This window comes from Vidua chalybeata, chromosome 4 (assembly GCF_026979565.1).
Source record: "Vidua chalybeata isolate OUT-0048 chromosome 4, bVidCha1 merged haplotype, whole genome shotgun sequence".
Classification (NCBI taxonomy): domain Eukaryota; kingdom Metazoa; phylum Chordata; class Aves; order Passeriformes; family Viduidae; genus Vidua; species Vidua chalybeata.
The window spans coordinates 44786553-44813329 of record NC_071533.1 but is presented as its reverse complement, the minus strand read 5'-3'; the positions used below and the strand labels follow the sequence as shown (position 1 = coordinate 44813329).

Here is a 26777-nt window from a genome sequence, read left to right as displayed (position 1 = left end):
TAGACAGTGACTCACTACAGCAAATTCTATGTTACAAACATATTTCTTAAGAGATAAGCAGAAGTAAGGCTTCAATGTCCTGCCTAGGACATTGAAGATTCAAAGATGAACAAGAGTAATCCATCATCTTCCCAAACATTAGAAAAATGCAGAGAAAACATACAAAACAATTAACTTTCTAGGTCTACAATGTGCTTCAACTAACCCCCAGAACCTGCAAATCACACTACCTGAACTTTGAACTGAATCAAACTCAAAGCCAACAGAAGAACAATTTTAGGTTTCCTAACTTGGCAGTGACAAGGCATGTCATAGGAATGAGTAAATACTGCAGTACACAACCTTCTTTTAGCAAGGATATCCTCTCTGAAGCAGGAACTCAGTTGAGTAAAAACTCAAAGCAATCATTATGGGTGAGTCAGAAAGAGGGTTGCTGTGTAAGAGGACTGCATGCTGAATTAAACGACAGCTGCAAAAGCAGCCACCCTCAAAACCTGCCTTGATGGTCTCTTTAGAAATTCTGTGGTGGCAGTGAAAGGCTATGTACAAACCAGTGAGATGGGGTGGGGCAGGAGAAAAGATGTGGAATAAAACACAGAGTAAGTTAAAGACCAGACTTGCACTGCAGCCTTCTTTAAATGCTCCCAAAACTAGGTGGATGAGGCAAAGTTTCAATGCATGCCTGAAAAAGCAGTTGTAGGAAGAGGATTGCAGATTCTTTAGAAACTGCATCATGGAGTAGTGGGAATCCATAAAATACTCTATTCTTAAAGAGAAAAAAAAAAAGGCAAAAAGATGCTGGTATTTAAGAGATTTTAGGAGAGTTTTAAGCAACACAGAGGGTGAAGAAACACCAGATGGATAAGAGCACATTCTTTCACTTCCATTATGAATGGAATCACAGAAACTATATCTAACATGATAGTGCACTTAAGTTTTCAAATTTCAATAGAGTAATCATTGTAAGTCAGTCAAGTGCAGTCTAACTCACAAACACCCATATTCAAAAAACCCTAAACATTTATATACAGCTTGGCATAAATGCCAGCAGCACAAGATGTAAAGCCCAAATGTCTGCTTTTAATCAAAGACGGTGACAAAACAGACATACCAGAAATATGTAAGTAAGATAAAAAAGTAAGATATTGATACAAAATATATAGAAGAGTCATAGAAATAGGTATCAACATATAAAATCATCCAATCAAACACATATTGAATTTCCAAACCTAGCAAGGTAAACTCTATTATTAGATGATATTGGTACTCACACCATTAAGATGGATATGTATAGCCATAGCTATGACATCTGAGACGTCTAAGGCCAGCAATGTAACTGTGATGACAGACAGCAGTCATGAGTATGTTGGATAAATGTCACACTGAAGAGGCCAAGATCACTTTTTAAATATATTCTTTTTCATCCAGCTGATCAGGGCCATCTCAACTCTGGCTGTGGTCACCCCAACTGTACACAGCCTGAGCCAAAATGCTACTTTCAAATAGTGATTTTTCTTAATGGTGACTTTTATTTCTGCATTTATTTCCCTTTTATTTCTATTGAGCAAGTTTATTAATAAAGACAGAAGTCCACCACCACAGACTTCCATAAAAAAGAAGCAACATATAATAAGAAAATATTAAAATGAAGCCAAAAAGACAAGTCAAAATTGAGATGCAGCCCAATGACAACACTAAGATTGAATGTACTGAACTTCAGTACAATGATTTTAAATACACACATCAAATTAAACTTATTTTTGTGGAGAGGGGGAAGCTCCTAGCATTTAAACATCAACCTTTGTAAAACCAGCAGTCTAGCTTTAGGAGTCAAATGGAATCAGTCACTGAATGTAACATTTACAGCCAGACAGAGTGCAGAGGAATAATCTGCAAAAGTGCATTGGCACCTCAGGAACAGGCACTGTGCCTGAAGAAGGCAAGCAGATGATCAAAGTAAAAAGCAAAGTGCTCAGGGAAGGAAAATCCACCAAGGAAAAGAATCCCCAGACTCCGAACAAATCCCTATGATAAGTTTTTGGTACCATGCAGGAACTTGAGGAGAACTTCTACAGGCACCTTGTTGAAGGTTTTACTCCTTCCTTTACACTGGGAGAGGTTACAGAGGAAACAGTGACAAAGGGGAAAGATGGGGACTTTCACTACCCAATTCTAAAAGAAACCAAGTAACTGCAGTGTGAAACTTCTGAGTGAAACCTGCCTCAAGTGACCGGAAGCTGGCAAACGTGACAGCAAGTTCTTGTGATTTTAGTGGGTGGAAGGACCACTTGTTTTTTAAGAAGACATTCCAGAGGGATCCAGGGAAATTAAAGCCTAAATATATTTTTCTGTACACAGCAAAGTGCCACAAATTGTTCTAAAGCCAAAAAAAAACCAACGGGATAAGCCTACAGAGTTGCTTTTGCAAAGGAAAGTCATGTTTGATAAACATTTTAGAGTTCTTCTAAAGAGGAACTTAAAATAGATGAGAGTATGGAGATCTAATAATGGTGCATACTTGAAATTTTAAAAGGCATCTGACACATTCCCTTGCCAAAAACTATTAAACATACTGTGCTGCCAAAAGAAGTTGCCATATCAGTACATTGTTTAAAGACAGAAGACAAAGGGTATGAATCAGCAGATGTTCTCCCCTAAGGATGTGCAGTGCAATGAAACACCACAGTTCCTCTGCTGAGGCAGGCCAAGTACAACCTATTTCTAAGGCTTCTGAGACAGCAGTTTCTGAATGCCACGGTGTATTCCAGTTAGTCCAAGTAACAAAGGAATTAACAAATTAAAAAATTGCAGAACCATTTCACTGAGGAAATAGATGTTAAAACCAGCAAACCAAACTCATTGCAGATATTTGAAAACAATTCATGCTGAAAAAAAATACAAAAATTCAGACTTTTGTACATATATATGTAAATCAACTCCAAGTTGACCATTAATTATTCAGGACTGAATTATTGTTCTGAAAATCTAAGTGTAAAGGCTAGGAAAAAGCAAAACACCTAGGCATCATTTTTAGAAACAATATAAAACAAAACATAAAATAATTCAATTTTTTAAAAATAGATCCACAGTGAATTCTACAAGAAGTTCTACCTGGTGCTCCTTACTTGAGGAACTGGAAGAGTAAAGCAAAGTTCAAAAAAGACAATTTAAGATATGAAAGAGCTCTCCAGCAACAAGCAATTAAAAGAAATATGACTCTTCAGTACGAAACAAAAACAACTAAGGCAGGCAGGATAAGATAGAGGTCTACAAATTCAAAAGCAAAACAGAGATAGCACCAGAGGGCAGTTTTTAATGCCTGCAGGCCTCAACCAGAGTTACCCATTAGTGGGTTCAAATATCTCAGTCACAAACTGCTGGAGGTACTGGAGCCTTCTAAGGAGACACACACCTGATCTGTTACCTACTCTGCACATTCCCTACTTCCCCTGAGACCAGATCAGACCAGGCCAGATAGAACCAAGATTATGTTAATCACTTTTCTGTTCTAATTTACCAGTTTGAAGAAAAGGGAGCAAAAGCTTTTTAGAGGTATGATTTAAAGCTACCAACACTTCAGTCTGGCCCTATGGCAACAGCAATAATAAAAACATAGTATGTACTGGAACTTTTTAAAGAAATTACTCTGTGGCATGCTGAGATTCTTCTGACAGCATTATTTCAGGTTTTAATTGCAAATGTAAACTAAAAATTCCATTGCTAATGACTTATTTAACAGCTCCCTGACCCAAAAAAACCAAACCAACAAAAAACCAAAAGAAAAACAAACAAACAAAAAATTGATAATAATAATTTGGATCAGAACTTACTAAAAGTGAATTATTTCTAGTTTCTTGTATTTGGCTTTTGGTCAAGATATGTCACACAGGGTTTGTTTGTAAAATACCAAGGATGGGTATGGGCAGCAGCCAAGTCACTGACATATTCCTGCTTGACTAGTGAAAATGTACCAGCTGTCCTTCCTCACCTTCAGTGCCCTTGGAAAAATTTCACATCATCTCTGGCCAACTCCTTCTATCAAGGAAAAAGATAATTAGCAATTATATTTTTGGTGCAAAGACACATATGACACATAACAGCGATAACAGGAAGATAAGGACTCCTGGAAGGATTACCTCTAGTGGTATTATATATTCCAAAGTGAGTAGCACAACCAACTGTAAAATCTCCTGATCAGACAAGTACTGCTTGTATTATTTCTCAATACATACCTGCAAGAAGCTTGAACATGCATTGTTTTCTGGCACAAAGACAAATTTTCTCAGCTGCACAAATGAAGAAAATCTCAGACTTTAAAGACTCAGTTATCATCAGCAAGATCTCTTCTTTCTGTATTGTGGTGTGTGCCAAGACGGAAAGTAATTTCAAAAGCTGAATCAACATCTGGATCATGATGCAATGAACACCAGAGTTAAGAGGTGAAGGTCCTGAACCACATTCATAGTTTTCTTCAGAGATAATAAAAACATCAATTATCAAAAATTATTTAAGCTCAGTAGAAAAGCCTGAGGTCAAACATTTGGTAAGTTTTCAGCAAGACAGGAACACTCAGAATAATTTACAGCAGAATAATTACTCTGCTTCAAAAGTTGCTTTGAATAAAATAAATGGCTATTTTATTGACTATTCATATATATGAGAGAGCATCAACTTAACAGCTGAACTGAGTGTTCATGAAGATACAGAGCAAAACACAGAACACCTTGACTTTTTGTTCTGGAAGTGACACATGTTCTAAACATCTTCTGAGTCCTTGCAAAGTGTCCTACAGAGCAAGGTCTGAAGCCATAGTGTTCAGCAGTGAATGTGCAGCTCAAGCTGAGAGTATGAGAGGATTAGCAGCTCCAGTGCTGTAGCAATCCTTCAATAGACACGTGCAAGAGCCACTGGATTGAGTGAGTGCTGTACATACATACAGGAATGGAACTGAGTAGGCTTTGTCTTTATAAAAACACATTGCATATAATTAAAGCTTCTAAAGGCAACTCAGGTATGCCTGAAGATCTAGAAGTTCCTAGCTTTGTAGTGTTAGGTACAAACAAACAAAGCTCAAAGGAAACTTTTTGCTACTTTGTAGGGACTAACTGATAAGAATGCAAAACTATGCAGTTCACAATCTTTGCTCTACTTGAAAAACTTGATGAAATCATACCTGCCACCCAATAAATATGTCTCTGCACTTTATTAACCTTTGTGCAATGTGATAATTCAAATAAAATCTCATTCTGTCCCAAATTAGCAAACAGGACTTTAGAAAAATACAGTGCTTTAAAAACATATCAGCACATTATTAAAGCTATCACTATATCAAAACCAGATCTTTTTCAAACTGTTTCATACACAGACTTTGTAATACCACACAGACTCTTTCAGGCAGCTAAACACACACGTTGCACTTCGCTGCTGGTGAATTTCTCCTCTGACTAAATAAGACCAAGTCAATTATGTACATCAATCATCAAACGATTTCCAACCCTCTCCCTTTATTTACTATATATTTATATATTACCATCATGAAATTAAAGCAGTCATTTATTCAAGGTAGTACTTAGGTCATAAGCTGTAAGCCTCCATCTACAACCAGAACACTCCCTGTAACATATGGGGATTCTAGAAGAAAGACAACAGCTTGTGCAACTTCATGAGGCTCTCCAAATCTTCCAAGGAGAATTGCTTTCTTCAACTGATCTTCTTCCAAATGAGCTGTCATCTCTGTGTGAATAAAGCCTAAGAGCAGAGAGATATATGAAGAGTTACCTAACCTTTGACTAAATTTATCTAGTGGATTTCCCACTGAATCTTACAAAGTGAAATCTATTACCAGGATTCAGCACCAGCTACCATTCTTAAAGTCTCCCAAAGCAGCCCACATCACTTGATGGCCAAAACCACTTTTTTATCTCACCAATAAAATACCTTTCATTTTTGGAAGCAGTGATGTAATAATCAAAATGCAGAGATCTATAGAAGTCCATTTTAAAAACCCAAACAAAACCAACCAACCAACCAACCAACCAAGAAAGGGTAACTAAATTTCAATCAAAAAACTATACTTAGTATCACTTTTCTGAAAGACAAAATATACTCATTTCACCAAAATGTTCTCAATTAAAATACGAGCACAAAATGTCTGGCAAGAAACCCTCTCAGACTTTAAAGTGTTTGCATTCTATTTTAGAATCAATGGCAGAGCTTGCATAGTTTCTATTTGAGCACTCATTTGAAGAATATTTCTTGACATTTTTGAAGGACCTTTTCTACAATTTTCCATTATCTGAGATTTGGCTTTCCCACTGCTGCACAACTCTACACAAAAGCTGCAGCTTTATAAAGAGCTGATCTTACCTGCTTTCTAGCTGCCACCAAGAAGGGAAAGCTTCCCTTTTGCTTCCTACTGTAATACTCTGCCCCTTTATGATGGCTGTGGATGAGCTGCTCAACTCACTAAAGAATAAAAGTATTTTTCCTGCCTAGTTCACAAGCTGAACAGGTTCACGTAGAATTCTGAAAGGCATCAGAGGTAGCAGAAGGTGAGCAGCAGTGTACACAGTTATGAGTGGAAAAATTCAGAAAATACAGAAGGGATTTTTCCTTAAGGGTGGCAGTTTGCTTGAATTAGATCATCTTACAAAATCACAGCCTTTACTCACAGAAATAACTTTCAGGACTCCCTCATTTTACTACAGGGAGACAGGGGTGCTTTTATGACAGCTTTCTCATGGTCTGTCATGTTTCCCTAATAACAAACAGGCGTTCTCTAGCTGGAGACAAGGGTAGCTCTCCGTCTCTAATTAGATCTAATCCTTCCATCTGCAAGGACAGCAAGTTTTGAAGAAGGACCAAAGGGAAAAAAAAAAAGACATTTATTATGTAATAATGGAAGAGGAATCGGTAGACTCACTTTTCCAAATTTCTTGGTGTACTCTTAAAAAGACTGAAGGTTTCCTAAAAGAATGTTCTATACATTAAACAAACAAACAAAAGATATTAAAAATATTTACTTACAAAGCTGAAGAAAATAATAGAAATTAGTCTGAAGTTACTTTCAGAGTACAAGAAATATCCACAGTCTTAATGAATTGCAACAGTCAAGGATGCAGGAATTCCTTAAAAACTAACCTGGAGCAACAACGTTGACTCGGATTTGCTTTTTTGCTACTTCTTTAGCAAGAGAGCGTGAAAATCCAACTAATCCTGCTTTGGTAGCACTATACACACTTTGACCAGAGTTGCCTTTAAGTCCTACAACACTCCCTAAAATAAAGGAAAATCAAAGAGAAGATTAAATGGGCAACTTGAAACATTGTACTAGCTTTATCATTTTAGTTTTAAACTTGGAATGAAAAATGAGATCACAAGAAAAGAGTAAAATACGCATGACTTTATGCACTTTAGCCTGCTAGGATAAGCAAATCTCCCAATTAGTTGTGATTTTTGTACAATTCATGTATCTATGCTGACCGACAGGCACCAGGAGAGTAAAAAGAACGCTTTTCTAAAAAAAAGTATCCTTGCCCAGATTAAATAAAGAAAGAAAGAAACTGACTGAACCTATCAATTCTTAGTTAATTGCCAGCAGCTGGTGTATATAGATATTGAAAGAATTGGTTAAGAATAGCAAAGCTTCTTTTTTTAATAAAATATAAACTCTGAGGTGTTTATTACTGAAAAAAGCTATCTAGAAGCTGCTGAAATTACACAAAAGAATAAGCATCCATGAAGAAATGCTAATTGCAGAATATCTAAATACAAGGAAAAGGAAAACAAGTAAATTGTAACAAGCAATGTAACACATTACACCTGCTAAACATTTCTAGAAGACTAGTACTCAGAACTCCACAAGCAACTTACCTATATTGACAATAGCACCTCCCTGCTGTTGAATCATGACCTTTACAGCAGCCTTGCATGTCAACATTGTTCCCAAAAGGTTAGTGTGAATCTGGGCTATCATATCTTCAGTCTTGGTTCTCAGTAGCAAACCATCCCTGACAAACAAACCAAAAAAAACCCAAAGAATTCACTGAACAACCCCCTGATCATGTTTACTCATAAATGCAGAGAAAATACTCATGTTTAGTCATAAATGCACATAAAAAAAAAAAAGACTGTTGGACAGAATATTAATGGGGGTGTATGTGGTTCCATACATTCAAGCATTCAAAATTACAACACTGTAAGAACTACACATAGCAAAAAACAAGTTAGCCATGCTTCTGGACACAGAGCCTCCTTTGCAGAGTGGTATCAAGCACTGTTTTGGACCATTCTGGGGGAAGAAGCAGAAGAAAGAATAGAGGAGGAAGTCAAACTCAGAATGCAGAAACTATAGTGAAAGCTGTATCATATAGCATTTTACTGCCATCAGGAACAAAATATTGGCAAGCACTTAATATTGTTTTCAGATGTGCTCATTAACAACACCCTTGCTAAGCACAAAGGGCCAGAGCACCTTACAGCGAGCTGCCTTCATCTAGAATTACCTATAGTAACCAACCTGTTGATCCCAGCTGCATTAACCAAGTAGTTAATAGGACCCAAATTCCTCTGCATCTCCTCAAAAGTCTTTTGGACTTCTTGTTCACTGGATACATCACAGCTAAGTGCCAGATGTCCTGCTGTATTGAAATATATATAAAGTCACAATAAAACCTGTATTTAATTCATAAACCTTCAGAATGTATCAACACAGTCGCAAAACAGATATTGAATTAGTTATAATTTAAGGAACCTATTTAATCCCCAGGCAATTAAATAAAGACTATTTTCAAGTATTGTATTCATTAGTTATGTGATAATTCCTTGGTTTATATTTTTTGCCTTTTGAAGTCAGAAGTTCAGCATGAGCAGACTGGTCGCAGTTCTGGCTTGTTCAGGAGCTGAGATGACTCAATTCGCACCACCTCTACTGTGACCCCAAACAATTCCATTCATCTTAAAATTCTCATTATGCAGATAAAAAAGTTAATCTGCTTTCTCAACAACTATTATGAAAACACAATCGTACCAATATAGTTGGTTTTTAATATTTCTCAGCCTTTATTTTCCTTTCCATCTAGTTAAACAAGGAGGGGTTTTTAACAACTCGCTGTTTTCACAAGTCACCCAAGCACGGAGCAGTGAGGAGATAAGTGCACAGCAGCATACGTACCACCAAGGTTACGGGCAGTGCTCTGGGCCACGTCCAGATTCCTAGCAATGATGGCCAGGCGGCAGCCTTTCTGTGCCAGGAGCTCTGCCACAGCTTTGCCTATCCCACGGGATCCTCCAAAAACAGCACAGACCTTGCCCATCTTCAAAATAATTCATAAATTGCAAATAAACCATCAACTTCATGTCCAGTAGAGCAAGACATTAACTGCTGTTCTGGTCAACATCACAGCCTTTACCTGTTTGTAGCAGTTTGTAATAGCAGGTTACAAAATTAGTGATTTGGGTTTTAGTCACTCGTATTAATTTTTTATTCAAAATAAACAGCTGAACTAAATCAGACACCACTTCTACAAATGAAAGTTAATTCTTAAATATTTCTGAACCAGTAAAAAAATTTTAAAATCACACACATAATCTAGCATTCCAATACTACAGTTATGGTAACTCTTATTCAATTGATGAATTATGTGATTTATGTACCTAAAGGCCATAATGTATTGTTCAGCTGCTTATTCAAAGCTGATGTATTGGTTGTAATTATATTGTTCTTGCAACCATTATTCTTGTGCTGAAGTCATTTAGCCTCAAGGTCTCACTTCATCCAAAGTATCTGTGTTGGACACTGCACTGCAAATTTACTGAGTACGATTTGAAACTATTGTATTTACACTGGTTTAATACTATCAGACTGTGTTTTACCACTAGCCTGTTTTTTTTTTTTTCTGCTTTTGAAGGAAGAAAAAAAAGCTTTTTGAAATATGAAATGATTCTGAAGTAGCTAGCTTTGATGTTTAGAATGGAGCACACAAAGAAAGTACTTCTGTAGAATGATCTTTTATTCTGCAAGCTCTAGAAATCAGCTGTTTTGGGACTTCCTGAGGAGACAGAGGCAGAATCCAAGCAATAACAATGAATCATTTTTCCATACATTTGAATAAATCCTTTTTGAACCCAATTATACTGTCTTCATCCCGAGGCAACGAGTTTTATTATTTGTGGGAAAGTACTTCCTTTTGTTCTTAATTTGCTTTCTGATTAGATAATTCTATGCATTTCTTCTCACACCTTCCCCTCACTGTTTCACTCTCCACCTGTATCCTCTTTCAGGTCTATTCAGTTACTCCTACACATATGGAAGCTATTCAATACCTCACTAAAGAGTGTCCGAGTCCTTAGACCTTACCCTTGGCCTCACTGAGGTCTATTAAACCCTTCTGGATGAATGATAAGCAGAAAAGCACATGGTACTAAGTGTACCAGGCCACCACCAACTCATACAGTGGCACGGTAATTTTGGTCTTCTGTGACAGAGTCTGAACAAGCAGACGGTCTGTCCTTTTCCCTAACTAAGTACTCACACGTGCCTGAAGCCAGCCCACGTGTCTGCCTTCCCTGGCATGTTCTCGGAGCAGAGAAAGCCCCTTGTGCATTAGCCAGGCATTCACAGGTGGGGCATAGGGCCTACCTGCAACACAGCACATACAGTCTGTGCTTTAGCAGAAACGCCATACAGGCTCCCTGGAGCTGTGACTTGAGAGGGAAAAGCTGCAGCAGGACTAATGACCCGCTGTTCCCTGGATAAATAACTGAAGGGAAAACCAGGTATACTTGGAGCAATAAGCACACGCAGGCACCTTTATCACTTCTGCTCTTCTTTCAGAGCCAAACTGTTTAACGCGTGACCCCGGGGCCCCGAAGGCACCACCCCACGGCGCTCGGCTGCCAGCCCAAGGAGGGCACCTTTAAACAAGGGCGAGCGGGGCTCCCGGAGCCGTGTCCGGCCCGGCGCCTCCCTCCTTCCCTCCTCCGTCCGTGCCGGCGGCGCGGCTGAGCTGGGCTGGGCTGGGCTCCCGCTCGGGCCCGGCTGCAGGCGGAGCCCTCGGCACGGACAGCGGGAAGCGGCGCCGGCCGCGCCCGCGGGGCACGCCGGGACGCGCAGCCCGCGCGCGCCGCCGCTGCCACGGTGGCGGCGCCGTCCCGGCGTGTCCACCCCCGCCCCGAGCCAGGCGCGGGCTGCGCCTGCCGCCGCGCCCCGGGCACAGGAGCGGGACGCGAGGACGCGTTCCACGTGCGCTCCGGTACCTCCGGGCCGCCGGCTCGCTTCCGTCACGGAGCGCGGTTCCCTCCCCGGGCAGGCCGGTTCCGCTCCGCGCTGAGCGCAGGCGTCACGGCGAGCGGCGTGACGTCACCGCCAGGGCAGAAGGAGCCGGGGCCGCGGGCCCGGCCCGGCCGCTGAGGGGCTCGGGCCCTGCGCTCACCGCCCGCGTCCTCCGCCCCTCTGCTTTCACCTTACGCTTTTGCAAATCCCTTTTACAGCGTCCGGCGTGGAGCTGAAGCGCTCAGTCCTACCCTTGTTACCCCCTTCCTGAAGAAAAATGGGCTTTATATATAGATAGAAACAATTAGATGAATCAGGATTTTGTTTCTCTCATTTTCATGTATCCTTGCCCCAGAATCCAAGGATCTCGTGTGAGGCATCACTGTACCAGAGTTAAATTTCAAACACACTAGTGCAGATAAGCCCAAAATACAGAAGCATCTGTGAGAGCTCATATTCAGGAACCAAAGCAAACTTCATGATATGCAATTAAACTAATATTATAAAACCCATTCTGTTATAACAGTAATGCTGTTTACAGTTATGCTCTATGTCTGATGATGTGCTGGAGGGGTTTCTCTGGACTCTTAACTAAAAGTCACACACACTTGAGTAAATTTTACCCCCTGAGGAATACTAATAAAAGCTATGACAATTTTGTACACGAGTACACTTCAGATTTTTTTTTTGAGAATATTATTATTGTTATTATTAGTTATTATTATTTTCCACAGAGTAATATGCTGAAATCCTACTGGAGTTTCTATGAGCAAGCATACAGTTCTTGCTTTTGACTTGAAAGGTGTTTTTTCAGAATTTCAGATTATACGTGTTTCCGGGGAGATGTAAAGCATTTAACATTAGTTCTATGCATGTGGGATTCTTCTTCCACAGATTATTTTTTACATATAGAAGAAAAAAGCAGATTTAGGCATTGGCAAACAGGTGAACAAGAAAAATAAAATTTTGAAGGAAAGCTATTATGAGAATTAGTTTCTTTTAGCAAGCATATTTAGATTGCAAGCAGCTCTTTTCAAAAGAGCGAATGAGATTTTGTGATACAATGACGTTTCAGATCATGCCATATTCTGAAAGCCTGGAGGTCCCAGTGATAAAGAAGAAAAGGCACTGACAGATGAGACTGTGACTCAGAATAGTCTCTGACCAAACCTTCTGATACCTAGCACAATTAAGGACCTGGATAGCTTTTTCTTCAAGTGAAGCTTATAAGCAAAGCAATACAGAATGCAAAAAAATGATCCTTAGTGATGTTTTCTGAAGATGTGCATACTACAGAGAAAATAATACCTGCCTGCTGCTGTCCTTATACAATATGATGCTCATAGTTAAGTGAAAAAAATATAAGTAATTATGACTTTACCTTATTTCTGACCTGTGTCCTTATCCATACAGCTGACTTACACTTGTAAGAAAGTTAAAGAAAGACTAATCTGTCCTGTACTGTTACTATTTTGCTGACAAAGAGTAAGCATGACTTTAGTGTGGGGGTTTTAATGTGTGTTATAGTTGACAAAGTTAAATATCCTTTTCAAAAGTTCAGACAAGATTCTGTTTAATTCTGTTAAGTCCATTAACTTAGTGTTCAAAACCAGATGTATGTTCATTCATTGGCCTAAGTGACATTAGCCTTTTTTTTCCAGATGCCTGGTTAAATCAGGAGATCAGATTAAGCAGAGTTCATCTGAGCCAGTTTATTCACACTGATTTCCCATTAAAACTAGTGGAGTGCAAGAGACAGATCAGTGTCATAATTATTACCTCCCCTTTTGAGGGAAGAGTAGCTGATACAAGAACTTGATCTGATAGACCTGTTCCATCTATCATGACCAGATCTGTAACAGCTAGCTCAATACTGGTCATTATTATGCCTGGATTACTGTTAATGTGAACATTTAAGCTAATAATTCTTGTATGTCTGTCTGTGTGACCATGTATATACACACACTTGGAACCTGTCCACAATGTACAAAATGATGCAGCTGTCTTTCCTCAAGCCTAAAGCATTCAGGCATTAAAAATACTCTTCCTAAGAGAGTTATTTTTTTCCTTTCTTAAAATTTTTTAGTCATTCTCCCACACAGCCGAGAAACTGCTTTCAAGTATGAATTTCTCTATTAGCATGGGAAAAAACAGAATAGTCTCAAACAGGAAAGGATACTTGATGTATCTGAAAGCACAAAACGCAAATCAGAGCAAAATAGCACAAAACGGGCCACTGTAACTGAGGTCCCCTCTATCAGGTATTTCAAATTCCTCCTGGGTTTTGATTTAAGGCAAGATTTACAGAGGAACTTGAGTCTAATCATTAACCACAGTGGTGCCTGAATCTGTGGCCTCTTATATTTCTGCCAAGAGTCACGCGTGAAAGAGCAATGCTGCTCTAATGTCCAGCAGCATTTTCATACTGCTCCCTGTACTGCTTGTGAAAGTGTACCTCCCACATTACATGGGTTTTGTGTAAGGCCTGGGACAAAGCAACTGGAGGACTGGCTGCACATGCGCTCAGTCCTGTTGGAAACAAACACCCGCTGGTTGGAGCACTTGGCTCTGAGAAAACCTGCTTTCAAGTCTCCTCCCTTACTGGAAACATGGCCGCTAACTTCAGTTTTTCACCACTGAACAAGCTTGTCATAGCCATCTGTCTGAAGTCGTTTCAATTTATAGGAACAGAACAAAAAATTAAAGTGAGCCAAGGAGATTTGACATTCAAGCCAGATGATCACTGTCCAGAAATGTAAAACCCCAGGGATTAAGCATCAATTGAAATCAACATTCAAGAAACTATTTTGCTTTTCAACTGGCGTATTAAAGATGACCTCCCTAGCTTAAGCAAATCTGATGATGGGGGCATGTATCTGGGATACAGGAGTCATGGGCTTAGAACAGAATTAAGCCAGGGAAGAGCTTAAGAGGTTTCCTTCTTTCCAGGTCAAATGATAACTCAGTGGCAGGTCACACAGTCAACATATTGCCATACATTTCTTCAGTAAAAAAAGGGTGTAACTGGACTAGTTGCCTTGTTTTAGATGAGCTCTCAGGGCTCCTCATCATTTTCCACCTTGCCTGGACAGCTCAGCACTGAGGCTGCTGTCTCTTTTTGTTCCCCTTTCTTCAGGAATGCACTTGTTTACCTTGGGAAAAATCCAGCCTAGTTACTAATTTTATACATATATATATATATGCTATATACGCACATACAAAATGTATAAATAAACAACTAACAGGTTTTATGTTGCAATTCCCAAATGTCTTTGATATGGCCTCAGCCTTCGAGGCAAGTGACACAAAGCTGAGATAAACTGCCGAGGAAAAATCCAACAGCCTTATTGTATGGCAGAAAGAAAACAACTCTCTCCTCCCAGTATTTTGCCACGTGGCAGACTTTCCCCAGCCACAGCAGTTCAGATATTTAAGTGGCCAAATTGCCACACCTTTGCTCTTAAGTTATATTTTTTTATGACACTGCAGTCTCTTTTGTTTTTCTAGACCATGCAAAATTTCTGCAATATTTGTTCTTTTGTGATAACAGTGAACTTTTATCATGCCAACATGATAAAAGTTTTATACAGTTTATACAGTTTAGGTACCTTTTCAAAAAATTGAAAACTTCTTCCTCTTAAGAAATTTCTTTCTGGTACCTCTGTGAAAGGTATAAAAGCTCTGCGAAAACTCTAAAAACAAAACACAGCACCAAAACCCAGAACAAAACAAAGCTATCAGAACCTTGGCAAATTCCCTAATGTTTTCATATCCTCCTGGCTAAACAGGTTTTGCCACTACGGCCAGGATTATTTCACACGTCAGCGTGAGGCCCATGTTTGAGTTAGCACGGTCACTGAACTGCTGCTGCTCCCAGTGAGCAGTCAGGCACACCATGAAGGGAACAGAGAGGAGCCTGTATTATTGCTGCTTCATCTGCTGCTAAAATGGAACACCTCACTTCCAGTGCTGCCCTGAGGCACCTGGCACATTAAAATAAAACAACCCCAACATCACCCACCCTTGCAAAAATATGTTCAAGAAACATTTGTCACACATTCAGCTTCTGTCCACAGCTCCTGTCTGATCACAGACACTGGACACTCTCAGTGTGTATCAGTGGACTTTGGATTATAGAGATGAAATCTAGGATCTCAGCATGTCCTGAAATCTCATACTTCCCTCCATGCATCCCATTCCTTATGTATGCCACAGATGTATCCGTTTTTAGCTCCTAACTTCCAAGCCAGGACTAGGAACAAGGAAGAAATAACCAGCTCATCCATCAAGGGAGTAAACTCACTGCTTTCTGTACAGCATCTCTTCAAGAGACAGTTTTTCAAAACTACAAAGTGCATCACACAGAGCAGTCAGCATCTCCCAGCAAGGCAATCTGGAAAAGAGTCAAAGCTGAAACCACCATGGAATGACATGTCACTCCTAGCAGTCTCCACTGACCATTTTGTTTAGAAAGGATTTTTTTGGCGTGTATTGCATATCTCATAAGCGTTAGGAATATCACTGAAAGTCTGGTACAATAACATCCAAGAGTTTTGCAGAAGTATTTGAATACTCCAGAGTAAATAACTCTCCTCCTGTTCTCTTAGAGGCAATTTACTTTTAATTATATCTAATATACTCGAAATGAAGTAGCTCCAGGAACAGCACTTAAAAATAGCTAAAAAACATTTATAAATGTCTACTCAAGGTCTCACATAATTTGCTTTTATTTTACATATGAATATAGGCTACCCCGGACTGAGTCCCACAGGGTGACCCTCAGTTGGCTGGTCAAGGGTGCCTGGATAGCGTAATTAAAATCCCCACCACGAAGACGGAAAGACTCTTGAGCTGCTGGAATCCGAGCGGGTTTATTGAGGATTGATCAAAGGAGTAGGGAGGCAGAAATAGGAGCAGGGAGACAACCACACTCAGGGGAGGCAGACTCCGAGAGCTCCAGGGAAGGAAGGGCCAGAGCATATAACTGGGGAGGGAAGGAGTAACTAGGGTACAAATGATCCAATGGGAAGAGGGTGTAAGGGAGGAACAGGGATGGGGTAACATAAACTGGGCCAATGAGGGAAAAGGGAAGGAGTGGTTTACAGAGGGAACCATTAGAAACAATGATGGGGAACTTTGCAGAACTTGGGGAGATGACAACCACAAACTGACAGGTGATGGGCATGTGCTCATTTGCACTGGGGGGCAGAGGACTCTGGGGAAATGCCTTATGCTAAAGGACTGTAGTTTCCCATGGCATTCCCACACTGTCCTCCCCATGGGCACATCCCACATATGAACATCCTTAACTTCCCCATTTTGCCTTTCATAGTCTCATCCATATTCCCATTCACTACACATTTATATATGCTGCAAAGTAAAATTCATAGCAAATAATTTCAAGAATTAATTTATCTTGTAAAAATTTGTATAACTAATGCTACAATTGCTGAGGAAAAAAAAGGAGTATTTTTGAGAAGTATTCATCAGCAAAGGTTTTCACTCCAGAACATACAAAAAACTGCTATCAACATTAGGATTAACAGAAAACAGTTTTGTCTAACCAGATAAAATTTCCTTCCTGTTACAATGGTGCAAGTGTCACGATTTTCCTACAATAACACATCACTAATCATAGTCTCAGGTGTTCAATCTCAACAAATTGTATGGGCAAATCTAAATTGTTGCCCACGTTGGTCCTGTGATGCAGGTCTTCTGAAAATTTACTGCATCTACACATATTTACAGTCAGTAAACTATTTGCTTTGTTGAGGAGTGGGAAGGAGGTGGGATTTTGGGAGAAATGGGCAAAGTCATAAAGAAGCAGGGAATAAAGACAGGAAGATTTGACCGAGTGATTTAGACTGAACTCATTAGGGTGAGAAAATTCATCTAAAGGCCTGTGCTGGAAGAATAGAAAAACATAGTTAATAAGTAACAAGAGTAGATGCTTCACCTTCCTTCTCATGAGAAATTCTAAGGACTTCTACAAAGCAAAATCTTTTTTTCATAAACATATTGATTAACACCCAGGAAATAGCAGATCTGAGATACGTGAAAGTGAAATACCTCAGTGATTCCCCCAATACCTACCTTGACATTCATAACATTTATGAAGAGTTCAAAAGTTGTTTAAAGCAGAAAGCTAAAGGCACATCCACAAGCACAAACTGTTCTATAGCCTCACCTATTTTAGCATGCATCCAATATGTGACTGTGAATATGTTTTCAGGGGTAGCCCTAATGAGGCACAAATCCAGTTAGTACAGGAATGCCAGCTTAATGTAGCACATCCACTTGCTGACAGAAAGCAGCAAGTCAAGGGACTGCATAGTCATCCCTCCATAACTGCAAATAGCTGTGATCCTAAACATAAGGACTTACACTGGCAAAACTTCAGCTGATGGTTTGCCAGTAATAACTGCTGAACACACTCCATAATAAACAGCAACTGTGATAGTGCTAGTGACAATCACTCAGATCTCACAGACTGCTCACCTCCTTTATCTTCATCAGTATTATAGGAAATGTCAAAGCCGATATTCTTTACAGCTTGTTACCATTTTGCAGCCTGAATCACATAGATTAAAGCTTAGAGAGTTTTCAAGGAACTCCCAACATTCAATTTTCTCTATCAGATTGTCCTAAATAAATCTGGGTTCATATCACATCTTCTTGCGGAAATACTTCGCTGTCATTTCATCTCACTCATACTTAACTGAGCAGCTGAAGACTTCACCTTCTTGTGACATACAGAAGCCCTTACTGTTTTATATCCTTCTAATAAAGTAGTCAATCATAATAATACCCAATCATCTGGCTTAATGAGGTAATTAAAGATGAAAAGAGGTATTTTCAGATGATTGCTTACACCATGTTTTAATTTATCTATCATAGTGAATAATTTCTTTCAATAATTTCTTTCAGTAATTTTCAGGAGAGATTAGCATCTTTGGAAAAAATTAGCTATTGTTCACACCAGACTGTCATATAAGTGATGTTTGATTATATAAAATGCATACCTACCTTATTTCAACAGCTGGGCTTTTTTAATCATCCCTCATCTAGGTTTTGATTTGTAAGAGTACAGTTTATGATGAGATTTTACTAGAAGTCAAACATTTTCTAAGCTCCCCATGAAAGGTCTGCCTGACAACACACAGATAATAGTGTGGTTTGCAGAAACCCAGGATTGCACAAGCTACCATCTCTAAACTCCAGAAGGTAATTTTGTTATTAATCCCATATATTAACTTGATAGGAAATACAGTTGAAGAAAGGGGGAAGAGCAATCAGATCAGTCTAGAAGGTGTGTGTTTTACCATCAAAAGTGATGAACAAAAATTCTGATTCAAAGCTACACAATACAGGCTGATACAGCTGTAGGGGTGATACAAGAGCCTGGTTTGATTTCTTTTTTTCAGAAGAGGAAAAATTTATACATATATATATATGTAATTCCTAGATATACATTTTAAATATATTTCTGTGGTTTTATCATCACTTGAACATAGAGAATATACTGTATACTGCATATCACAGGGGTGGATTATCCCCAGCCTGCTGTAGACAAGCTCTCCTTCCAGTCAGAATCCAGCGTCTCTTTATCCATCATGGGTTTTTTTCTTGACAAAAGAAACACTCCCCATACAAGTTTTTTTTATGGATGTAAAACTCATATACCATTGTTTGATTGTTTGTTTTGTTGGTTTCGGGTTTTGTTTTATTTTGTTTTGGGGTGTTTTTTTTGTGTGTGTGTTTGGTTAGTTTTGTTTGTTTGTGGTTTTGTTTTGTTTGTTTGTTTGAGTTCTTAGGGAACTCTACATTTGCCAGAAATGTAGAGCACTGAAAAAAAAATGAATAAAATTCAGGAATGAAGTAGATTTGTCCATGTTTAACATTTTTTTAAAAGAGGTTCAGAGAGTATTCAAACTAGTATTTACCTCCTAATTTTCACAGTGTAGCTGCTAAACCAGAAAAGATGGATACATGAAGACCATGCATTTATCAGAGACTGCTATTTTCCCAAAACCAGATATCTGGATATCTGGCTTTTACTCCAGGCTGGCTTTCTGCAGCACAAGGATCATTAGCCATGATATTTTAAGCTGAACCTACAACTTCAACGAATCTAAACTACAATATAAAAGTCCATTGCTTTTATCTATTTTCCTTCTATATGGATAATGCTTTTGTGGTTTTCTCTCTGCCTAGTAGACAAAAGAAGGAAGAACACATCTCTCTTTCCAGCTAACATGAAAAGGAGGAATCTTTTTTGTCTCCAGCCATAGTCTTTTCCTTAATACTGCCCACAGACTGGAGATTTTCATACAAAATCGCCTGAATTTGGACTCCAGCGACTATCACTGTGTAATACCAGACTGCATCACTCAGATCATCATTATCTTATACAAGTGAGTAACATCTCTGCAGAGTGTGCAGTGTTTACATAGCACAGTTTATTTCTGTTTACTTCACTGAATCGTTGTTGAATTTGAGGATGCATTTCATAAACAATTATTCTGCTCTAATAGTAACAAGTAACACATTTGCTTTACAGACACCTCAGCGAAGCACTCCTGTCAACATGAATTGTCTGTCATGTGCTTTAAAATGTTTTGAAAAAAAATATGGCATGCCATCTGGCTCCCAAGCACTCATTAAATCCATTGGAATATGAGTGTTTAAGGAAGCTAACATCACATGATGCCCACAAGAAGGAAGGAAATAAAGAAGGAGAGAGAAAAGAAAAGGGAAAGGAAAGGGAAAGGAAAAGGAAAGGAATTTAGAAATTATACAAACAAGAAAAAAAGGATGTGCTTACAATTTAACTTCCTTCAACTAAGAGCATACCAGCCATTTCAGAGAATAAAGAGAGATGACAGCTTCTGTTCCCAGGAGTTTTTAGTCCAAGATTATTTTCCAAGTGAAATGAAGAAGGAGAAAAAAATCTAGCAGGGGAATGGAATGCTAACACCATCAAATATTTAGGTTCCTCAGGGGAAAGGTGCCCCCATGAACTGAGATTCAGAGGGCATGCTACAAGTTTCTTTTAAGACTTGCCAAATCACTTAGCTTTCCCCCTCCAAATGTCAGGTCTTCTGTCTTTAACTGAGGCTAATGACTGTCAGCTTCCCACATTGGCACAGCCCTAGGGAAACATCTCCTACTACATAGCTACAGTCATCTTCTGTGGAAGCACTTTTAGGCCCTAGAGTAGAAAGAGGAGTGCACCTGCAAAAGGTGAATTGCACACAGGACTTATATCCCATCTGGAAAGGCACTCTCTTATATTAGGGGAGTTGTCAATAATTTTGTTCATGGGAAATTTAAAAGTATGTAGATTAGGAAGGACTGGGGGAGTTTCCAAAAAGATATAGGTGTTTAATTTCAAAAAATCCCCAAACAACCCAGGTTTGACATTAACTCTGTATTTCATGTAAGTTTTCAAATAAATCAACTGAAATTTACTAAAAACAGCCAGACTGTCATTTGCTGGAATATGCAAGCACTTTGCAAAAACAGAGGCATTTTTCGTGGTACTGTACATTTATGTTCAAGAGCTATTAAATATATGTGAATAATCTGATAAATACATGTTAAGCAATTCTACTTATGACACGTTGGTCCATTGCCAGATGACAATGATGCAAGAAAAAGAACAAGCTGCAATCCTATGGAAAAGAGTCCAGGGAGTAAAGGGAAGGAGCACAACAGATAACTAAATGTGATAAGGAAAAAACAAGAAAGGCCTTATCCAAAAGACAGCAGGACACCATCTACTGAATGACATGTGGACTAATGGTAGGTCAATTTCCTCCGCTGTAAGAACTGGGTAATGTTGTGCTTACTGACCTTATCCAGCCTTTCTGCATTTTCTCAACTCAATGCATAACTATTTTTAGCAGCAGTACTCTGCAAAATGTTTTATAACTCATTTTGGCTGTAAAACTGCATCCAGTTGCAACATCCTTCATAGCTTTAACTGTTTCTTTGAATTCACAGAGCTAATCTTAGAGCGGTAGGATTTTGTCAGCCATGGATTCCTGAATTAGGGGAATTGACTAAGTCTCTGATGGAGGCAACCAAGAGTGAAGAGATAGAGCCTATTGAATGGGGCCCAGGGAGGGATCAAGGGTCTTTAAGATCCCTCTCAATCCAAACTGTTCCATGATTCTGTAACTCACAAACCTACCAAGCTGAAGATGTTCCTTCTTGTTGTTCAAAAGAACAAGACCATTTGTTACACTAATTGATTATTCCATACAGTTTGTGCTGCCAGGTAGATTACAAATGTCCAGTCATATGTTCTCCTGTTACCCAAACACAAAATCCCCCAAAACTTGAGCAAGACATTCTACAGCTAATCTGCACATCAGCAGAGTACCTGCATGAACAGCACTGGTTGAGAAGCTTTCTAAACAAGGACAAAATATTCTCATTCATGAAGGTGGAAATCTTCATGGTTTTAGCTCAGTTTCCTTTAAAACCTCTCTGAGAATGACAGACTCCCTTACCTTCAGCAGGGTTTTCATAGCTCCCATCATAACAGGTAGGAAAGACAGGAACAGAGAAACCACCTTATCCCAGACTCACCTCTGAAATGTTTGCAGAGCTTTTGCCAAACTAATTGGTGTTCTTTCTGTAGTCTGCATGAAACTACATGTTTTTATCCCAAATATAAAAGGAAGATCTTCCGCGGTGATGCCTTGTGAAGGCAGACCTAGAACACAGGCTAGACAGAGTTAAAGAATAAAGTAGGTATTTATTAGAAGGCCTCAATGGATCCACCTTGGGCAATACAAGAGCCTGGCCAGGGCTACACCCAAGATGAACCAATATGGTCACAAAGGGACGACTGGTCACAGGGTCTTTCACTTTTATAAGTTCCGGTCCACTAGCATATTGAAGTTAATTGTCCAATTATAGCTTAAGGTTATGAAGTCGCATCCTTCTTGTTTTTCTGTCTTCAGTCCATCATTATTTATGCTCTTGGGCCTGAAATTTGCATCATTTGTCCATGGTCCCCAGCTAGAGAAGGAATTGTTTTGTCTACCTGTTGTAGGTTGGGTTGATTTAGTCAGGGGTTTTATTAACATTAGTTAGGTTTGTTCCTGTACTCCCCTATTTTTCCCTCACAGTGGTTTGCTCCAAGTTGTTTACCCCAAGAGTTCCCACCACTCAGACCCCAGTCAATCTTCTCACCTCTTCCTGTTTTCTCTTTGTTTGGTTCTGTCAGTCAGGGGTTGTCACTCCCTGTTGAGTGTCAATCTTGTAACCACCCCCACCTTCTTCATGAAAGTTCTGTATCAATCACCCCACTTTAGCCTTTCCATTCGTCCCAGGACTCTGTACTCACCTCTGTTATGTTACCATTGGTTGTTATAGTTGATGTCATTTCTCTATCGTTTGTCCCCATTGGCTGAGCCAGGTTTCCACCCCTGTCCGCCCACCCCCTACTTAACCTGTTGCCGTACTTTGTTCTCGGGCATTTTGCACTGCATCACTCTGACAGCATTTTGTTCCCACCACGCATGGGGGAATAAAAGCTCTTAGGGCCCACAAACAAAGTGTCCTTCTCTCGTCCCTTCACCTCCTCTCAGGGTGTGAAGCTACCAAAGCTGCATTACCCACGCTGCAGCGCTCAGCACTACCAGGGAGGCAGACACCATTTCCCTGGAGTGTCCACACACACATGGCAGCCACCCGGCCTCACACAGACAGTGCTAGCCGGTGCTTCTCGACTGCTTGAGGTCGTGGCAGGTATCTGCCACATCTACCTACTCTGTGAAGAGAGCTTACTATCCCCTAATATGAAACTCAGAACTACACACTAAAGCAGCACAAAATTTAAAAAATATAAAAGCTAAAACCTGAGGCATCAATGGAAGCTTCCAGATTCCTACTTTGGTTCAAAGAAACAAATGAACCCTTCCTATTCCTCCCACCCACAAGTTAATGAACAGAGAATAAGCCTGAATCTCATTCCAAGATTTTTTATGCCCCCACCTTTTACACTCACTGGATAGCAATCTGTTCTCCACCAAAGTGCAGACAGCACCAGTGGCCTGTCACAAGAACTAGCCAGTTATTGACCTTTTCAGCCTGGCTATCTCAATAACACTCCAACACTTGCTAAACACTGTTCTTTACAAAGCCAGACCAGATTAAAAGGGTAAATACTGCAATTCCCATTTAGTTTGATCAGGTAAAAGTTGCTTCTTTTTTTTCCAGTTCGATTTTTAATTTTTGATTTTTTTTTTAATTCAGTGGAACAGTATCTCCAATTAGAATATAAAATATCCAAACTCTCCGAAGTGTTGTACTTTTCCATCCTATGTGTTACAGCTTCCAAGAAATCAGTTTCAGACTTGAAATGTCAATTTCTTTTTTTTTTTTTTTTTTTTTTTGCTAAATTAGAAAAAAAAAAAAGTAACTTCTCTTTGTAAGTAACATTGTTTTTTTCTTTTCTTAGAACCATGCCATTATATTTCCAGGATGGTCCAGAGAGAAAAAACCACTAGGATTCAGCAAAATGCCTCATCATGCATTTAAGATCACATTTAAATCTACTCCTGTTATGCAAAGCTCTTGTTCTTTTCTGTTTGTTTTGTTTGTTTATTGGGTTCTTTGCTTAGTAATACTCCAATGCAGTTAATCCTTTATTAAATAAAGGCCTAGGAGGTTAAGTGGTGCATGTGAAAAAGACAGAAAACGAGGTGGTTGGGTATAACATCAGGCTACATTATAATTAGCCACTAGACATGCTAGTTTTAGTTATAAAAAAGTAATTTAAAGTTATAAGGAAGACATTACATTCATGCCTTAGGGACCTCGTTTATATTTGGAATCGCTATTTCAGCATCTAATATCTCTTCCAAAAGCATTCTACTGTGTTACCAAATATAGCTGAAACACAACATAAGCCAGCTCTATAAGCTTTTGTAGAGTTGTCCACAGTGCTTTTAGTTACAAAAACATAGGCTTTCTATTTGTGTCTTCTGTAATGCCAGACAGAAATAAGCTTTTAATAATAAACATTAACCAGATGTTGACCAGAATCTAATATGTGCCCTTGAAAAAAAACCTATTTCCTTAAAAATGTTGCATTTGACAGGATTGCAGTAGAGAAAACATGACAGATACATGACAGATCTTCAGACAGACACAAACTACCAGGAGTTCTAGCCTCTGATGGCAGTATCTGATGAAGTCCAAGAAGTTCCAAAGTACAGGTTTTCTAGTTTTTCCTCAACCTAGTTCCTGCACTTGACAAAAGCTAATTCTTGGTGGATTTAGCCATTACTCAATAGAAACAGAGCTGTGGGCTAATTAAATCACAGCTGCAGGAGTACACTCTATTACTGTCAGCTATGAGACTGTGATACTTCGTAGTCAAAACCAAACCTGTTACACTGATTGGCAAAAGTAGGAAGGGAGCAGATGGAACAATTCCCACATCGTCTCATTCATCAGAAACACACAACACGGAGTCCACACAACAAAGGTTTGCCAGCACAAACACACCCCAGCACTGAGACACATCCTCCTGATTGACCATTTCCCATCAGTGTGACCTCTGAAGAGACGTGACAGCTCTCACAGCCTGGCTTTGCCGTCTGAGCTGTTGTGCAGCTCTGACAGAAGTTTATGCCATCAGCCCCAGCTGTGCCTGCACTTGGGGGCTCTGGCAACACAGCTGGGTCTCCAGAGCCCCCCAGGTATCAAACCAGCTAAGTTCTGTTGTGGTCCTCATCTTCCAGCACCCAAATACTTGGTCACATCCACTTACAAACCTCCCTGACCTACTGTGGGAGAGGAGCGTTAGCATCATTTACTATGGAACAGCATATTGTAAAATAAAAACCCCAAAATAGCTGTGGTTGGAGCAGGCAATGTTTCACTGATCTCTGTAATTATTGGGCTGCTTCTCGTCCCACCCACTCCCCACTGGCACATTCACTGCTGACATGTCAGTCTTTACAAAGAGAACTGTGTAACTTTCCCAGACTCAGAAACTGATGCTCAAGCCTGCTGATCCTGTGCTGTAGAGAACAGCACGTGGTGTTGAGAAACATCACCTAGAGAAGTTTATATTTTAGTAGTTAACTTTTCTTTGATCATCTCAGTGTTCACTAATGCTGCCAAATCAGAGAAACAAATTACAAGAGCACTGTTGTGTTTTGCCACTGCAACCAAATTTTATCTGCACTTGACACTAAGTTATGTGGATTTCCTTAAAAAAGGAGTATTCTAGGTAAGGTAAAGAACAAATGAGAAATATTTTCTGCCATTTTCTTGAGAGCTGCTATGGCAGACTTCCAAACAGCAATATGGTTGTGGTATGTACAACTGGACCACTTAAAATTTGGTCCTGAGCTGGTTGGTCTCTGGCTCTTCCGACAGAATTCCAAGGCCGTCTCATTCTTGCTCTCTTTTTCCTATTTATTGGAGACATCCTCAACAGAAATTCTCCAGCTTTCTGAGAATTTTAACAGTCTGTGGCAGAAATAACCCATTCAGTATTAAGAAATACACATTTGTTGCAAGTAATCAAGAATGCCGAATGCCTAGGCAGGATGAGTACCCATTTGTTTAACTTTTAAAATGTTTATCTCTTTGCATTGTTCTTATTTTTCATGAAAATGTTGATCTTTACAAAGCCCAATAGTACTTTATTTAAAAAAAATATTAAAATTTATCCCTGTAAAAAACCTATTTTGTGTATCACAGATTTTAAATTACTGAATGCAAAGAATTTCAGTGACAGCAGGGGCAAATAGTTACTTGTTTACTGTAAACTTAGAAGCTGGGTAGCAGCGTACAGTAATGCTTTGACAAGCAAGAAAATAAGGAGATTTCCCTGATCTGTGTGTATTCAAAAGACACACTAAGGCTGCCTACCAGAAGAGTAGAGAGAAATGTTTGAAATGTAAACTTTTTAGAGCTAACATTCTTCAGCTTATTGAGAAGTTCAACCAGCTGAAATAAGAAATTTGACCTAGGGCACATCCCTTGTTGTGGAGAACAAAGTCGATGACTACTTTAAAGTTATTCTGCTGCTGACTCATCTTCACTCCCAAGCATTTGCAGATACACCATGAGAAAATACAGCAGCAACTAACCACAAAAGATTTTGGGACTAGCAGCTGTTAGCAAACCAAAGCCCAATATGCAATTGTGGATCTAGAAATTTATAGGTTTGATTGAAAACTGAGCAAGTCTTCTATGCTTTACAGTGCTGCTAAAAGGCATCATCTTTGATCTAGTGCCTCAGCTGTACCAGTGGGACAAATGTTTTTTGAGAGAAGCATAACACAGCCAGAATAACTCTGTATTTTCCAAGTATGAAAATCATCCAATTCAGTTTCTTTCAAACATATTCATTCCTTTAGGGCAGATGAGATATTTTCCTTCACTATTTAACAGTAGGGGGCATATTCAGTGTATGCCAGCAAAGTTTAATGAAATCAGTGAAGTAGCACTGATTTGGAGTAATTGAGAA

General features: G+C 39.3%; 1 protein-coding gene across 7 annotated transcripts; it reads right to left on the bottom strand.

Moving 5' to 3' along the window:
* Nucleotides 1–4610: 4610 nt before the first annotated feature.
* Nucleotides 4611–11875, bottom strand: CBR4 (carbonyl reductase 4). Of its 7 annotated transcripts, none has more exons than XM_053940882.1 (6): nucleotides 11257–11875; nucleotides 9173–9410; nucleotides 8519–8639; nucleotides 7873–8009; nucleotides 7141–7275; nucleotides 4611–5748 (listed from the first exon to the last, which is right to left on the bottom strand). In XM_053940882.1, the coding sequence occupies exons 2-6, from the start codon at nucleotides 9312–9314 to the stop codon at nucleotides 5570–5572; spliced, it is 714 nt and encodes a 237-aa protein (XP_053796857.1). In that variant the 5' UTR covers nucleotides 9315–9410; nucleotides 11257–11875; the 3' UTR covers nucleotides 4611–5569. The 7 variants fall into 7 exon arrangements, with proteins under 7 accessions (XP_053796857.1, XP_053796856.1, XP_053796854.1 ...); XM_053940881.1 differs by having other exon boundaries at nucleotides 9173–9314; XM_053940879.1 differs by lacking the exon at nucleotides 11257–11875 and adding an exon at nucleotides 10640–11088 and having other exon boundaries at nucleotides 9173–9314.
* Nucleotides 11876–26777: the final 14902 nt, after the last annotated feature.